Source organism: Rousettus aegyptiacus, unplaced genomic scaffold (genome assembly GCF_014176215.1).
Source record: "Rousettus aegyptiacus isolate mRouAeg1 unplaced genomic scaffold, mRouAeg1.p scaffold_m13_p_6, whole genome shotgun sequence".
Lineage (NCBI taxonomy): Eukaryota > Metazoa > Chordata > Mammalia > Chiroptera > Pteropodidae > Rousettus > Rousettus aegyptiacus.
Genome location: NW_023416309.1, coordinates 97,362,025 through 97,377,568, shown reverse-complemented (window position 1 = coordinate 97,377,568; position 15,544 = coordinate 97,362,025). Strand labels below are relative to the sequence as shown.

Sequence of the window (15,544 nt, the reverse complement as noted above, 5' to 3'; positions counted from 1 at the left end):
TAGGGCTTGAAACAGGGAGCGGTTCTATTACCCCAGAAGACTTGGGTTGGTCTTGGTTTCAGTGGGTCTCTCTCCCTCCCAAGTCAGGCGGTGGACATCTTGGCGAGAGCGAGCGCACAGATAAAGAGCGCCCAGGATTCTTCGACCCTGTGATTTTCCTGAGGCATGATTGTGGAAGAAAAACTCAGGAATTCTAGTTGTCCCTGCTCAGATCTGTGTTTTTTCTATTAGGCTATATCCCAACACAACTTTAAATATAATGAAAAATGATACCACTTCTTTATTACATAGAAATTTATCCTAACGAGGTGCTACGGAGCAAGACGGGGGTATAGCTCAGTGGTAGAGCATTTGACTGCAGATCAAGAGGTCCCCGGTTCAAATCCGGGTGCCCCCTCTCCGTGGCGGAAGTTTTCGTGTTTTCGGAGTCCTACCTTTCATCTGTGCAAGTTCCCTCGCAGGTGACAGAGAATTCGGCCTCCAGTTACCTTATCTTTTGCAGGTAGTGAGTGTCATGACAATCCACTCCCTCAGTTTGTATGTGTGTGTCTAATGTGGACTGCAGTGCGAGTGAGGGCGAAGACCTCCATGTTGACCCTTGTGTACCGTACAGACGGGCCCACTTCTCTAATGGTAGGGCGGAGGCGGGCGCACTCCCAGGTCAACACAGCCTGTGACCCTACGGCTGTTCTCAGGGAAGGAGGTCTAGTTTCTAGAGGTGGGGCTTGGGCTGCGGAAGGAAGGACCAGAGAAGCCCATGCAACCGTGTGGGAAGGAGAGAAGGGGTGCTGAGCAGCAGTAAGGGGCCTTTAGCAGGGCAGGAGAAGGGACCCCCCCGCCTCGGGCCCTAAGGAACGCCCCTAAGTGAGGGATCCCGAAAGTTCTCGAGAGCCTTCCCTTCCCACATCACCGAATTGCATTTTTCTTACACCATCAATAGGAACTTTTAGTTCAGAGCTTCAGGAAGTAAACTCTGAATTCAAATGAATAATCACTTGAGATTTATATTCTTTCTCTGCTGTAAATTTTGAACTCCACGTCCCTTTGTGAACTACTCACAGCGCCTGCGCAGAAGTAGAAGTATGAAATTACCGAAACCAAAAGGCCAGCAGAGGGGGTATAGCTCAGTGGTAGAGCATTTGACTGCAGATCAAGAGGTCCCCGGTTCAAATCCGGGTGCCCCCTGCTTCGGTTTTCTTTTTCAAGGCTCCAAATTCGATTTCTTGGTCAATGATTGTCTTTAAAACACTTTCTTTTTATTTCCACAATTTTATATTGACATTCCTGCAGGTTCCTCTCTTTTGGGCAGACGAGAATTGGTAAGAAAATGCAAGACACGAGAATACTAGAGCAGTGGCTCTCAAAGTATGGTTCCAGGACCAGCAACGCCGGCTGGGAATGTGTTAGAAATGCAGGTTCTCATCCCAGAAATACTGGGTCAGAAACTTGGGAGTGGCACCCAGAAATCTGATTATTAGTAAGCCCTCCAGGTGATTCTGATGTATACTCAAATTGTACAGGCTTACTTTTTAAAAATTTACACGTTAATTGCTTCTAATTATTTTCAAGCTGCTGTTTCAACCTGAACTCTTGTAGAATACTTTGTAAGACAGAGCGCGAGGCACCTCGAACCGGGGAATGTTCAGAGACGGGACTGGAGGTGCAATTCCTTCCTGGGACCTCTCGCCTCAACCTCCCGGAAGGTAGGTGGGGGGAGAAGATGTGAACCTGCTGGGCCAAAGCGGGACGGGGTGGAGAGCTTCTGAACAGGTCCGGCAAAATGAGGGACACCCCGGAAACCGCAAAATACGCGCGTTTCTGCTCGTTCTGTGGCCACTAGAGGACAGCAAGAAGCCGCAGCTAGAAGCGGGAGCCTGTTTTATCCCATTTCGAGAGTCCACAAAATCAGGATTTAAATTAAAAAAGAATTTACAGATAGGCTTTGCCCTGTCCCTTCATAACGGAATAGAGAGTTTAGGACTGCAGGTGGTTGTTTCTGGGAACCTGGGTCTTGGGGAAGGAGAAACTGGGATTCTGAGAGATTAGAGAGTCTTAAATTTTTGTTTCATTCTCTGATCTCAGTGCCAGGGAATCCGCCTCTCTCAGCTCACACTCTTTCTTCTCCTGTCCCCACGCATGTTCTCCTCGTGAGGAATCCCCCCGATGCTGCTCGGCGTCCATAGCCTTCCCTGCGATTTTCCAGTCCCTGGGCCTCAGACCCATAGAGGCCAGAGTGCCCCGCACCCTCACTCTCTCCCTCCTCTTGCACTCCAGCTCCTTGCCACAGCATGAAGTAGGTCAGGGCCGGGAAGAGGCACCTCTGAGTCCTGACCTGATTCCCTGCCGTCTATTAAATCTTCTAAACTGCAGTATTTTTATTCCGTCCTGGAAGGAAAAAAAAAAAATCTATCCCCAGAGCCTGTTATACGGCGGCAGCAGGTGGGGTGAACCGTCTTCTTGCTCTAGGGCTGGCTTTGAAGATTGGGTCAGGCCCTGAGCAGGCCTGGGGTCCCCAGCGAGGAGGGTGGCCTCGGTTACCTTCTCAGGTGGGGAGAGGTCCACGCTATTTCAAAGCAGGGATGAGCCAAGCCCCCTCCACACCCAAGTCTGCTGGGCTGGGGTGCAAGATGGTGCGGGAAATGCGGGGTGGCAGGATGAAGAGGAGAGGAGCCATGAATTCAGGCATCTGTTGGGGAGAGAAGCTGGGGGGTCTCTGCTGCAAGGGGAGATTCCTGGGCTAGGGGTGAACATCAGAAACCTAGGAACTCTAGGAACAGCCCAGAAAGTCGGGAAGTCTGGTGGAGCTGGAGATGGGGGGAGATGGCAGAAGCCTATATCCCGAGATGGGGGCGCTGGTCTCTTCCTGGGGTCTGGCCCCCCGGGTTTTCTCCGCAGCTTTCCCTAAGGGAGCGGAGGAAGGAGCTAAGATGCATTGTTGGGGGGCAGATGATGCCCTTCGGGGGTTCTCTAAGTCCAAGGGTTCCCTGCCCTGTACCCCAACTCCAACTCCCCAGACTCCTTCCGTCCCCGTCTTGGGAGCGGCTGTGGAAGCTCTCGGAGAGCTCCGGGGGAGGGCGGGGAGGGCAGGGGAAGACTGGGGAGAGCTCCGGCGGCGCCGCGCCCCCTGCCCCGCCCCCTCCCAGTCCCAGCTCCTGGCCGCCGCGGCTCTGCTCGCTCCCCGCCAGCTCGCGCGCTCGCCGCTCCCGCCGCCTCGCCGGGCCCCGCGCTCCGCCGCCGCCTCGCCGCCTACCCCTCTGCTCTCCAGCCCCGGGGACCGCGCTGCCGAGCCAGGGCCCCCTCTCTTGCCGGGGCTGGCACAGTAGCAGCCCGGGGTCGGGTCCTGACGCCCACCATGCAGGGCGAGCTCTGGCTCCTGGTGCTGGTGCTCAGGGAGGCTGCCCGAGCGCTGAGCCCCGAGCCCGGAGCAGGTAGGACTGGCCAGAGTTGGCCGCGTGGCCCGGTGGCGGCGGGGGGGGGGGGGCGCGGGAGGGGCGGGGGGTGATGCTGGCAGAAGGTAGGCAGGCAGGCGTGGGCATGGGCAGGTACCGATCCGCGGGTGATGTCCGCGGGGAGAGTATAGTACGCCGGAGGCCAGGAGCCCTGTGGGCTGTGGCAGGTGGACGGACAGAGACCTTACTTTACTAAATAGATAGGGTGTGTGAGTGAGGGTGGAGGCATCAGACAATGTCCTCCTGGAAGGACACCGGAGGGACCCCAGTAGAGAGGGCTCAGTAAGGTCTCTGGTCCCATAGGAGACAGTGGGAGAGCCATTGGGACTCCTAGTCACATGGGGCGAGGCTGAATTCTGATGAGATGGGAGACCTTGGGCGCCTTCTGCTTCAGCTTTGCCTCCTCTTTCCTTTCCTTGCCCTAGCCTAAGGCTGACTCTGGTTAGGTCTGAGTAGGATTTGGGCACTGGGCAGGAGAAGCCGGGCGGGGGGGGGGGGCGGGAGGCGGGTGTCGGGGAAGCGGAAGGTGGGGGGGAGACCCAGCATCTCTCCCAGAGCAAGGGCAGTGGCAGCCTCACCTGCCACCCTCCTCTCCCTCTTTGATGCCTGGAGAGGGTCCTGGGCCCAGGAAGAAGCAACTTGCTGCTCTCTTATCCCCCAGGGTCCTCCTGTCACCCCTGCTCTGCTTCGCCCTGTGGCCTTTGACCTTTAGCTGCTCTGGCTCTAGATGCAAGGGAGTGAGGGGCTCCTATCTGTACACTCCTCTTCCCCTACACCAGTTTTCCACAGCCATCGCTCCCACCTGGAAGTCCTTTCTGAGATCTACCTTGAGTCTCTCGTAGTATAAAAGAACCATTTTTCCTCAAGTAATTTTACATTCTCCTTTTACCTCATACACCCAGACCTTCTCTGGGGTTGGGGAGGTGGGTAATTTACAGTCACGCCTCTTGACGGAGAATTGGAAAGATAGAGCTCTATGCCTCACTGGCAAAGGTGTCCCTCAGATGGGACAGAGCGGTGGGAGGGGTGTGTCAGGGGGATGCTGTAGTTGGGCTTCTCAGAGTGTCTCAGGCGTGTGCTGGCATCAGGCACAGCATCAGTAATTGTGTTCTTGACTTGGTTCCTGTGTGCAGCTGAGACAGGCCTGAGCTCCTGTTGAGAAGCTGATGGTGGAAATGTGAGCAGAGAGCAGCGGAAGGTGATGTGGCAAGAGGATGCTGGTGAGGAACCTCCAGTCTTCAGGGAGGCCACTCAGAGTGTCCAGAGGCTTGGCTTCTAGTCCCAGCACCTTATTTGCTGTGTGACCTTGAGCAAGTTATTTTCCTTCTCTGGGGCTATTGCCTCACTTATAAATCTTTTGATTCTTGGTGGTGGATTATGAGAAGTGTTTTTCTTTTTTATGATTGTCTTTCCTTCTTTTGGATTTGTTATGATGTATGGGTAGTTGATATATATTTTTTAAAAAGTCAGTATAATAAGAAAGAGGTTGAACCAGTTGATCTTTTAGGTCCTTCGCAGCCCCAACCTGGTGGGATCTTCTGAACTCAGCATGTGACTGAGTTGATGAGGTAGGGCTCTGAATCCTTACTGGACTGGAGAAACATGAAGAGGTCTGGAGAAGGGAAGTTGGGAGGTAACAGGGAAGCTCTGGGGGACGGCGGCCAGACCCAGGCCTGGCTGAGAGCCGCCTCTTCAGAGTCGGGTTGAGGTACTAGAAACCTGGGTTGGCCAGGAAGAGCCGGTCAGGCAGAGACTTGAATCACATCTCTAAGTAGAGGACGCTCTGTCTTCTTGGCTTTGACAGAGAGTCAGCCAGGAGAAATGGACTTTCTCTGCAGCAGGAGAGATTGGTTAGGCCTGAGAGAACTTTAGAAGACAGAGGGGGCAGCTGTTGACTCTCAGTTCAATGATTCTTTCACAAAGCCAGGCTGGGTTAGACAGAGGGGCTACACGGAAGCAGGGGGGTATCTTCAGGGGAGGACAGATATGGGGGTGAGACATCCTACGGGAGGGCCACTAGGGAGAGAGAGCAGGCTCTGATTGGTGGTAGAGCCCTTGTGACCAGTGAAAGGGCAGCTGGGAGCTGGACCTGAAGAGGGGCTGCCATCCAGCCTCGAGGCTCTGAGTCCTCTGGGCTAGGGGGATGGGGGATGGCTCAGGAGGAAGCTGCGAGCTCCTGTCCAAAGGTGGGACAAATGTGTTCTTGCCAACGTAATGAGAAAGTATCCTCAAACAGAAAGATGAAGCAGGCAACTCCATACAATATAACAGAATTTATTATATGGTAATTTACTTACAGGAATATTGGAAGGGACCAGACAGCTAACCTCTGCTAACAGACCCCTGTTAGAGTACTTTTTTTTCTAGAACTCAGGTACTAATGACTGACAGGGAGAAGGAACAAAGAATACAGTAGTGCATACCTCCTGGTGGTCTTGTGGTAGACGATTGCTTATAATCAATACTACCACCAGTTTGATATTTATCTTGGTTGTCATGCCATTCTAGCTGCTATTAACAAAAAATATTTTGGCTACATTTTAAGGAACACAGATAATCAGGAACTAGAGAGCTTTGATAGGCCTGCTAAGGACAGTGAAGTTGGTCAAAGGTAACAGCATGAAACTTAAATCCAGGATGAAGAGGTGGAGGTGGTTTTGTTCACATCTACATCTATACATCTCTCCTCCCTCTTGATGGATTCTTGCTTGGTGGAGCCTTTAAACTTCATCCAACATTAGAATGGGATCAGGAGAAAGATGAGTGTGACCCAAAGATACATTCAGGTGGAGGGAATGACCAGGAGAGGCTGACAAACAGGAAGACAATCTTGGGGTGCACAGTGGGAGCAGGAGACACCGAGGGTCTGTCTCAGGTAGAACCAGAGGTGTCTAAAACAGATATAGAAAGAAGAGGCAGCTAGAGGTGGCGTCCTAGCCCGGGAAAGGGGGACCAGGCCCAGCACTAACTCCCTGGTAGCCCTGGTGACTTCCTCCCTTCTCTGATCTGTTGTTTCCCCTTCTGTAAAATTGGGTTTGGATCAGTTTGTTTAGGGCCCCTTGTAGCCATACTTCTGCTTCCAGCCTCCTCTTTGCCCACTAGGGACTTCCAAACAAACTGAGACTAAAATCTAAACTTTTTAAAGTGGCCATTGACAACCTCTCTCCACCCTACACCCCTGCCCTCACTCTCTCCAGGTCCATCCCTCAACACTCTCAGGCTGCCTCTCTTTGGCTTCTCCTCCTCCAGGCCTCAGTCAGCTCAAGGGCCACCTCCTAAGAGATGTCCACCCTGATAGCTCTGTCTAGAGTAGCAACAACCTCCAACCCTTTTGTCTTCTTCTTTTTTTTTTTTTTCATAGCACTTATCACCATCTCACAGTGTTATTCTCTGTATTATTCATTTTGTCTTTTCCAACTAGAATCTTCATGGGCACAGGGTTTGTGCCTGCCTATTCACTGATGTCACCCCAGCAGCCAACATGGTACCCAGCACACAGCAGGGTCTCAATAAATGTGTATCGAATGAGTGAATCAGCGGTGGCCACAGACCCCAGACTCTTCCTTCGAGAGAAACTCACAGGAAGCCAAACTCCTCTCCTCTTCTTTTTAATTCAGAGCTACTTGGTGGTCCCTTTCCGCCAATTCCTGTGCCTCCCTCCCTCTCCCCAGATGAGGGTCCTCGGTGGGAACCTGCCCGCCAGCAGGAGGGGAGAGAGTGTGGCTGGGCACTTTGTAACTAGGAGGCAGGATTTCAGCTCAGGGTCTGGAATCTTTCCCAAGCCTTGCAGAGAGTTGGTCTTCATGTGAAACCCAGGGAAGGCTGGACTTTGCTGGGTCTTTTTGTGTATATTATTTTGTTAAAGACTCAAAATGACCTACCAAGGTTTTATCATCCCCATTTTACAGATGAAGAAATTGAGGCTTAGAGAGATTATACAATTTGTCCAATGTCACAGTCAGTAAATAAGTAGTAGATTCAGGTTTCAATCTCAAGTGTGTCTGATCCCAAACCTGTGCTCTTTCATTGCTGTGATATTATAGTGAGGGTTTCTGGTGGGCTATGGGAAGGGTCTTCTCAGCCCTGTGGATCTCAGGTTCTCAGGGCATTTAAAGATCCCTTCTCCTTCCCTTCCTCTGTCTCTCTCTCCCTCCCTCCCTCTCTCCCTTCTGTCATCCGTGTGTGCTTGCTAAGTATTTGCTGTGTGTCAGGCACATGGAGCCTACAAATGCACAGGCAGCAGCAATATGTTGGAATCAGGGCTGGGGCAGCACATGTAGCATTTGGGGCAAGGGGGAGAGATGTCAGGATGTGCTGGAAAGAAGTGACATCTCATGAGACTTGAGGAATGAGCAAGAGCTCCTCAAGAGAAGGATTTATTTATGGAGCAGAGTGATCCTGGCCGAAATTGCCTGTCTGAAGCCCCGTGGCCAGAGAGAGCAAGGCTAGGTCCCGGAGAAGGCTTTAAGGGAGACTGGAGGAGAGAAAAGATATCTCAAATGCTGAGTAGAGGAGCTGGGCTTTCAGCTGGAGGACCGTGGCGAGTGGGACACATGGGAGAGATGGCATTGAGCTTGTCCTCTAGATGCTTTGGCGGGCATGGGAGACTAACTGAAGGGCATTATGGGTGGAGGCCGGAGTAGCTACTGGACTGAGTGGTGGTCGTGGGACTGGAATGGCAAGCTTGGGTGATGGGTGGGATGAGGGCGGCTTGGGCCAAGCACTAGGGTGGCATGATGTGGCCTCCTGAAGCCAGCCCTGGAGCAGGGCAATGGCATGTGAAGGGGGTTGGGGCACTACCACTGGTCTGCCCCCATGAATGACAGGGGACACAGTCTCCCAGGTTCAGGCCCAACGGTTCTCAGTGCAGGACCCTTCCCTGGGGCTGTCCCTTACCTCTTAGGAAACAGCTCGAGGTTGCTGGTCACCTTTTGCCGCACTTTCTGTGGTCTCAGCAGAACATGGAGCCAGCCTGCCTGAGTGTAAATCCTGCCACAGACTAGTCGTGTGACCTTGGGAGATTTCTTAACATCTTTATATCTCATTTTCTCGATTTGTAAAATAGATCTAAAACTAGCACCTAGCTCATGGGATTATTGTGAACAGTAAATAAGTTAACGTGTTTAAGGTACTTGGAACAGTGCCAGCATAGAGTAAGTAATCTCTAAAAGTTACCTGTCATTTTCATTATTACTATTACTACTGTGACATCCCACAGGACCATATGCTACTTGGAGCCGTGGGTGAATGAATGGATGAATGGCATGTGCTCCAAAAGCTTCTTGCCCTCACTCACATGCAGAGTCTCTCCAAAGCAAGGCAGAATGTAGAGCAGGGAGTGGCCGAGGGCTGGGTAGGGGTGTAATGTGCGTGAGCACCTAAGGAGGAAGACTAGGGTCGTCAGGCAAGTCCATGTGTGTGTGCGTGTACACAGGCACGTGGGCCCCTGCACACACACACGTGAGCAACCAGCTGTGTTGGCTCCTTCCACAGACTGAGGGGGTGATGTCCGGTTCTAGCCAGCTGGGAGGGGGAGGGTGTCAGGGAGATAGAGTGGTGTGGGTTGGAAGGGTAAGATTCAGAGCTAGGCCAGGGTAGGGCAGGCTCCTCTCTATCCTTTGCCCTGTCCTCCTTTGGGAACTCTGCCTCTGACCCTGGCCCTGAACCTCTATTTATAAAGCCTTCTCATTTCTGTTTCTCACTTGATGCTCACAGCAGCCTGTCCCATAGGCATGATTGACGTCCCCATTTTAGTGATGAGGAAACTGAGGCTTAGAGAGAGAAACTGATACGTCTAAGGTCATACAGCTTGTGGATATAGTGTCTCCTCCCTGACCCCACTTCTGGCTGGGTGCTCCCTTCCTGCCCTCTCCCCAGGCCTTGAGCCCCCATCATTTAGGTACCCTCCTGTCTCAGTGGCAGGATTGTGATGCCTGCAGATGCCTAGTATCTCTTTCCAGGCGAGCTGAGCTCCTCCACTTGCTCTGCACACACTCTTTTTCTGTCCTGGCTCCTGCCCAGGCCCAAGGGCTGCTTGTAGAAGGAACTAGGGAGCTGGGCACATCAGCCCAGCACAAACAGTTCTGTCTCCAGAGGAAGCTGTGAGCCTCATCCGAGGAGAGCAAGGCAGCCCTGGCTTGGGTTCTGGGCTGAGGGCAGGCTGTCTTCCTGGCACTGAGCTCAGATCTATCTCAGCCAGTGGGCATCTTGGGCAAGGAGTGTGGAGACCACCCTTCTCTGCATCTTCTCTGGAGCATCTGGTTGTGATTAGGGGCATAGAAGTGAGAGGGGGCCGGCAAAGGTCCAGCAGGCACCAGCAGCCAAGAATGACTTAATTGGATAAAATGTCTAATGACAAACCAGAGTCCCACAGCAGAGTCCTGGCCCCAGCCCCAGGCCTGGTCCTGGCCAAACCTTGTCTCAACCCCTGTGCTTACTAGCTCCCAAGTTACTTCTGGTATAGAGTCCTCAATTATGCAGTGATTGAGCACCTACTGTTTGCTAGGCACCAAAGATACTCATTTACAGAAAGTGAGAGAATCCTGGGGGTACCAGGGAGACAAGTACATAGTTGCACCACCAGTGGATGCTCTAGGGAAGAGAGCTACATTCAGGAGCTATGGGGAGTTGGTGGGGACAGGCAGAGGAAGAGAAAGCATTTAACACGGGGTGGGCCTGAAATTGATGACAATTACAGAGAATATTAGATCCACCTATCTGGTGGTCTGTGTCCCATACACACGTGCATAGTGGGTATGACAATTAGAGTGACAATATAAGACACGTCTTTGGGGGCACATATCTTTCTGAAATGGAAAAGCATGGTTTCTGTGTCATTTAGAACACATTTAATGACCTAGGGAGAACTGGAGAGAACATTCAGTCTAGGAATAGCTACTAAATGTCTCGTGTGCCGCCACTTTCCAACCCTGTGCCCCTGGCAGACATTGCGAATTGATCATAACGATCTTTCTTACTAAACCCAAAGGGAGCCTCAGAATTCTCCATTAGAGTGCTCCTGGCTGTTGCTAACTGATTGGAGATGGTTTTTGAGATGAAACCAATTTGCCATCTTCGACAGTGTCTAGGCTCCTTGTTTTATAGGGAAAGTGACTTGCCCAAGGTGTTGGAAGGTAGCAATGGGATTAAATCATAGCCCCCACTATGGAGACATCTACTGTCACAACCTGAGAGGAGGTGGCATTTAGTGCATAGTGGCCAGGGACGCTGCTAGACACGTTGCAATGCCCAGGAATAGCCCTCAACGACAAAGAATTATCCAGTCCGAAATGTCAACAGTGCCAAGGGCGAGAAGCCCTGAACTAAAAGAACTCTGCTTTCTGGCTTTTAGTCCCTGGAGTTCCCCAGAAGGTGAGATTATGTGCCAGTTTTGGCAGACAAATAAGGAACTGGTTTGGAAGTTTCCAGAGCCGTGGTTCTTATGCTGGTCTGCAGTGTTATGTTCAGGGCTTCTTAAAAGCTCTGCCGGGATCATTTATGAATCCTAATACTCAGGCTACACTGTGGACCAATTACATCACAGTCTCTGGGGTGAGACCCAGACAGCAGGCATCTTTAAAGCTCCCCAGATGATTCCAGTATAAAGCTGAGCTTGAGATTAATCACTATTTCAGAGGCAGATCTACGTGGGTTTGAAACTTATTTCCATCTTTAACTCGCCATGTGACCTTCTTTAACCTCTGTGAGTTGCTGTCTGTGAAATGCAGGGCATCATCATATCTACTGGGGAGGGCTGTGGTGAGGGCTAAAGGTGTTACATGAACAAAGTGCATGGAGTGGAGCTTGGTCCGTGCATGTTGGTTGTTTCCTGCCTGGCAGTGTTCGCAAAGGTAATGGTGGCATGGGGTTGGGGCCTCTACAAAGTAAGTGGACTGGTCCTGCTCTGGGACCTTCACTCTGGACTCCCAGGACACAGCTTTCTGTTTCTTTCTTCCAGGTCAGGATGGAGGCCAAGGCTCTGGATGGGCCACCAAGGGGACCATGCAGGGTTGGAACCGGAGAGCCCGAGAGAGCCCTGGGCAGGTGATGGAGCCGGACAGGACCCAGCTGAGCCAGGACCAAGGTGGGGGCACCTTGGCGATTGACACACTGCCGGATAACGGGACCAGGGTGGTGGTGAGTGATGTAGGAGCATGGATGGGGAGAGAAGTGCTGGGGTGGGGTGCCCAGGTGCTCCATGTACACTTGTCAGACACACGTATCACCTACCTTTGGGGCTGGCCCGGAGGTCAGTGTGGAGAGAGAGATCTGGAGGGGATGGAAGCAGGCCCCAACCTGCGTCATCAAACCTTGGTATCCCAGAGCTTCATAGGCTGCCCATCTCCTTGTGGACCCAGAGAGGTAAAGTGATTTTCTCATAGATGCACAGCGTGTCCACAAGGTTCCTGACACTGAATTCTTTCACCGTTGAGGGCCTCCACTGAAAGCTGAATGAAGGTGACATTCTTAGTCACATCCAGCTGCTAGCTCTGGCCCCTCCCCCACCTCATTTCTGTGCCACTTACAGACTGTGTGGCCCCAAAAGGTTCATGGCTACAGAGGCTTAGGCTGTGCAGCCTCATGGCAGGGCACTCTGAATAGAGGAAGCAATTAGAGTGAAGTCCCAGGAGAGACCCTCCTCTGCTTGGGGCAGCCCTGGGGTGGGTGGTGCAGGGAAGTGAGGGGGATCAAGGTGGAGAAGTGCTGTCCTTGCAGTGCCTGGCCCTGCTCTCCCGCTGACTTTCTGGGAGGCTATTGGGGCCTCTGCATGTGTGCGGGTGAATCTATAATCATGTGCGCATGTCAGCAAGTGTGAGAGTTTGGGGTATTATGTACGTCTGCCCGCGTGCCTGTCACCATGGGTTGTTTGTGAGTGTCTGTGATAAGTGTGTGTGTGTGTGGAGAGAGAGACCGTGTGAATGTGAGTGTATCTGTGGCCCTGTTTGTACATGCCTATAGTTGACAGTGAAGAGGGTGGATTCTCAAGATGCGGAAAAACTATGAAACAAGAAGAAACAAGAGGATGTGCTTCTTGGTATATATGTCTTTACTTTATGTTTTAATAATGATTTTCTTTAACTCAAAAAAAAAAAAAAAACACATGCAGATAGCCAAAAAAGTCAAATAATGCCAAAGTTAGGAAACAAAATATAGCAGTCCCAGCTAGCCAGGCTCCTCTGGACCCTTGCTCAGAGGCACTGCTTAGCATGTTTCTGTTGGCGGTTACTTCCATATTTCTAAGTAATTTGCTTATACTACTGCCTCTTGATAAATCCATTTAGACATTATCTCTTGACTGCCTGTTTTATAGAGGAATATTTGTCTTTTATATACTTTCCTGAGTGTCATTTTACTCTCTCAATATTTTTGTTATGTTCACATGCTCTGTTTATATCATGTAAACACTGTTCACCATTAATCCAAGCAGGGCGATAGCACTGTTTACTTTCTTATATAATTTTTGTTTTTCCTGGATCCTCGCCCCCCACCACCACTTGCTTAGCTGTACTTAGTACAGCTGTATATTCTCACACATCCATTGGCCTTCTTAACAAAAGAGACAACAACAGACCTAAAATGGAGTCATTTATTCTAAGCCCATGGCACAAAATACCTAACTGCAGTTTCCACCTTTCCCAGGAGTGGAACCTTAAAGCAGTCAATCTGGAATTACCTGGTTAGCACAAGTGAGGTCATCTGCCTAAGAGACCCCTGTCATCCCCTGAAAGAAGGTGACCTTGACACCATCTACTCTTTGCTAGAAATTTCCCTCTATCTGCTAGATGGGATGCTGCCCAATTCATGGATCCTTCAACAGAGTCAATAAGATCTTGATCAATTTATTCAGATGAATTTTGTGGTTTAACAGCCTCAAATATAATTTTCAGTGTAGTCAAAACTGTCAGCTCTTTTTTTCCCCCAACCTGGAAACCTCTCCTGCTCCGGCCTGGACTGGCTGCTCGCCGCCCTGGTTCGCAGCCGTCCTGGGACTTCCTTCCCCTTCCTCATTGGAACCCCTTGTGTCTCTCCTGTGTCGGGCGTCCTGTTCTCGTGACCCTGTGTCTTCTCCTTCCTGCTTCTCTCTCTTGTTTGTTTAACTTCCTGAGAAAGGTCACACAGGAGAAAAAATTCTTTTGAGAGCTTGCATGTCTGAAAATGCCTTTATTCTACCCTCATACTTGATCGATGGGTTGGCCGAATATAGAATTCTGGATTAAAAATAATTTTCCTGCAGAAGTTTGCAGGCACCTCATCATTGTCTTCTGGCTTCTTATGTCACTGTTGAGAGGTTCGATGTCATGCTTATGCCTCGTCTATCTATATGCCTATTCCTCCCCACCTCTGGAAGCTTTCGGGGTGTTTCCTGCCACCCCTGAGATGAGGGCCATGCTCAGGATCTTCTTTAACCATGCCGAGCATTTGACGGATGGTTTCAATCTAGAGACTTGTAGTCCGGAAAGTTTTCCTGTTTCAGTTCTTTGATAATCTTTTCTTTACCATATTCTCTTCTTTCTGCAGTTCTCTTGATTTGATGTTCATCTCTGGGAGTGATCCTAGAACTTTCTTCTCCCTTCCATTGTCCGTCCTCCCCTTTTGCATTTTTTGTTGTTTATTTGTTAGTTTGCTTGTTATTGTTCCACTTTCTGGGAGATTTCCTCAGCTTTATTTTCTTAATGTTATCGATTTTTTTTTCTCCTATCTACTTTTAATTTTTATTTTCTGATTATTTCTTTGTTTAAAGTCCCGTTCTTGTGTCATAGTTGTAATATTTTCTCTCTAAAGATATTAAAATTTTAAAATATTTTTTCTTGCTTTCTATTTTCTTTCTTTTCTTTCTTTCTCTCCTCTCTCTCTCCCTCCCTCCCTCCCTGCTTCCCTTCCTTCCTTCTTTCCTTCCTTCCTTCCTTCCTTCCTTCCTTCCTTCCTTCCTTCCTTCCTTCTGTCTTCCTTTCCTTCCTTTCTTTTAGTGGGGGATTGTTTAACGCAGGGACAGTTTACACAGGAGCGAGCAGGGTGAAGGAAGACAGAAAGGGAGGGTGAAGCACTTGAGGAATAGCAACAGCATGGAACAGCTAAAACAGCTACACTCGAGCTGTCCTGTAGGGTGGTTACCCAAACCAGCAAGAACTGTGACTGCCTCTGCGGAAGGGGCTGCTAGACAAGAGCTGTAGCAACAGAGGTGGGAGAGAGACCAGTGACACCCTGCAGCCTGGTAGAGAGGGAGCAGGGTAATAAATGCTCTGAACGCTCCTTTTTTCGTAATTTCTATGATGGAATTTTCCTCTTACCTCAGGCTCTGACATGGCTTGACAGCATTACTGATCCTGTCTGTATTTCAAATTTTGATATTTTGTTCATCATGGATTTTTCTGCATTAATTTTGATTTTTAAAAGTATAGCATTAAAATAGTCTCTATCTTGATGACTGAGTTTGTCATATCTGAGGTCAATGCCTCACTCGCCTCACCCTAATCCTGGCCGTGAGGTAGAACTACACCTCACACTCACGGGGCCCCACTAGCTTCCCATTCTGCTCTGTCTTCTTCGTCCTGCAGAACCAAGGAGCTATGATGGGATGACGAAGTAGAAGGTCATGGCAGGAGAGGTCACCCGGATAAGGGGACACCTATCTCCAGCTTTTTTGGGCCATTGGTTAAAGAACCGATACTTGCTTTGGGCCGGACTCCATGCCCAGAGGGCCACGTCCTAGCCTGTGCAGAGAGGACTTTGCCGAAGAGAGCCACAGAGACTTCTGGAAGCAATTGTCTGTGGGCGTTCAGGAAGGGCAATGGGATCATTAAGAGCCAGCATGGATTCAATAACCACAGAGCTTAAAAAACCACACAAATTCTTGGGCTCCACCCTGGACCGACTGGTTCAGAAATACTGGAAATGGAGCCTGGGAATTTGTATCTTTAAAAGCTGCCCCCTGTGATTCTGATGGTCATCTAGGTGTGGGAACCTCTGACGTGTAACATTTCAAACCAATTTCAAAATCGGTTATGAGATCGATCACCAGAACATGAAGCTTTCTCAGGCACCACATGGCTGTACTTGATTACAAGACTTCCTCCACCCTGGGGGCTTTCTGGCTC

General features: G+C 50.4%; 1 protein-coding gene and 2 non-coding genes across 4 annotated transcripts in view; all 3 read left to right on the top strand.

Annotated features, from left to right (window-relative positions):
- The first annotated feature begins 325 nt into the window (after positions 1–325).
- Positions 326–397, top strand: TRNAC-GCA. The gene has a single exon. It is a non-coding gene; the product is annotated as a tRNA-Cys (tRNA).
- Positions 398–1,113: 716 nt separating this feature from the next.
- On the top strand, positions 1,114–1,185 carry TRNAC-GCA. Its single transcript has one exon. It is a non-coding gene; the product is annotated as a tRNA-Cys (tRNA).
- A 2,005-nt stretch (positions 1,186–3,190) lies between these two features.
- PLXDC1 (plexin domain containing 1) overlaps positions 3,191–15,544 on the top strand; it is a 67,812-nt gene continuing 55,458 nt past the window's right edge. The window contains exons 1-2 of one of the 2 annotated variants that reach the window (XM_016164786.2): positions 3,191–3,428; positions 11,407–11,585. In XM_016164786.2, coding sequence (XP_016020272.2) covers positions 3,353–3,428; positions 11,407–11,585 — 255 coding nt within the window. In that variant the 5' untranslated portion in view covers positions 3,191–3,352. The remainder of the gene's footprint in view (positions 3,429–11,406; positions 11,586–15,544) is intronic. The other variant, XM_016164785.2, reaches the window with a different exon arrangement.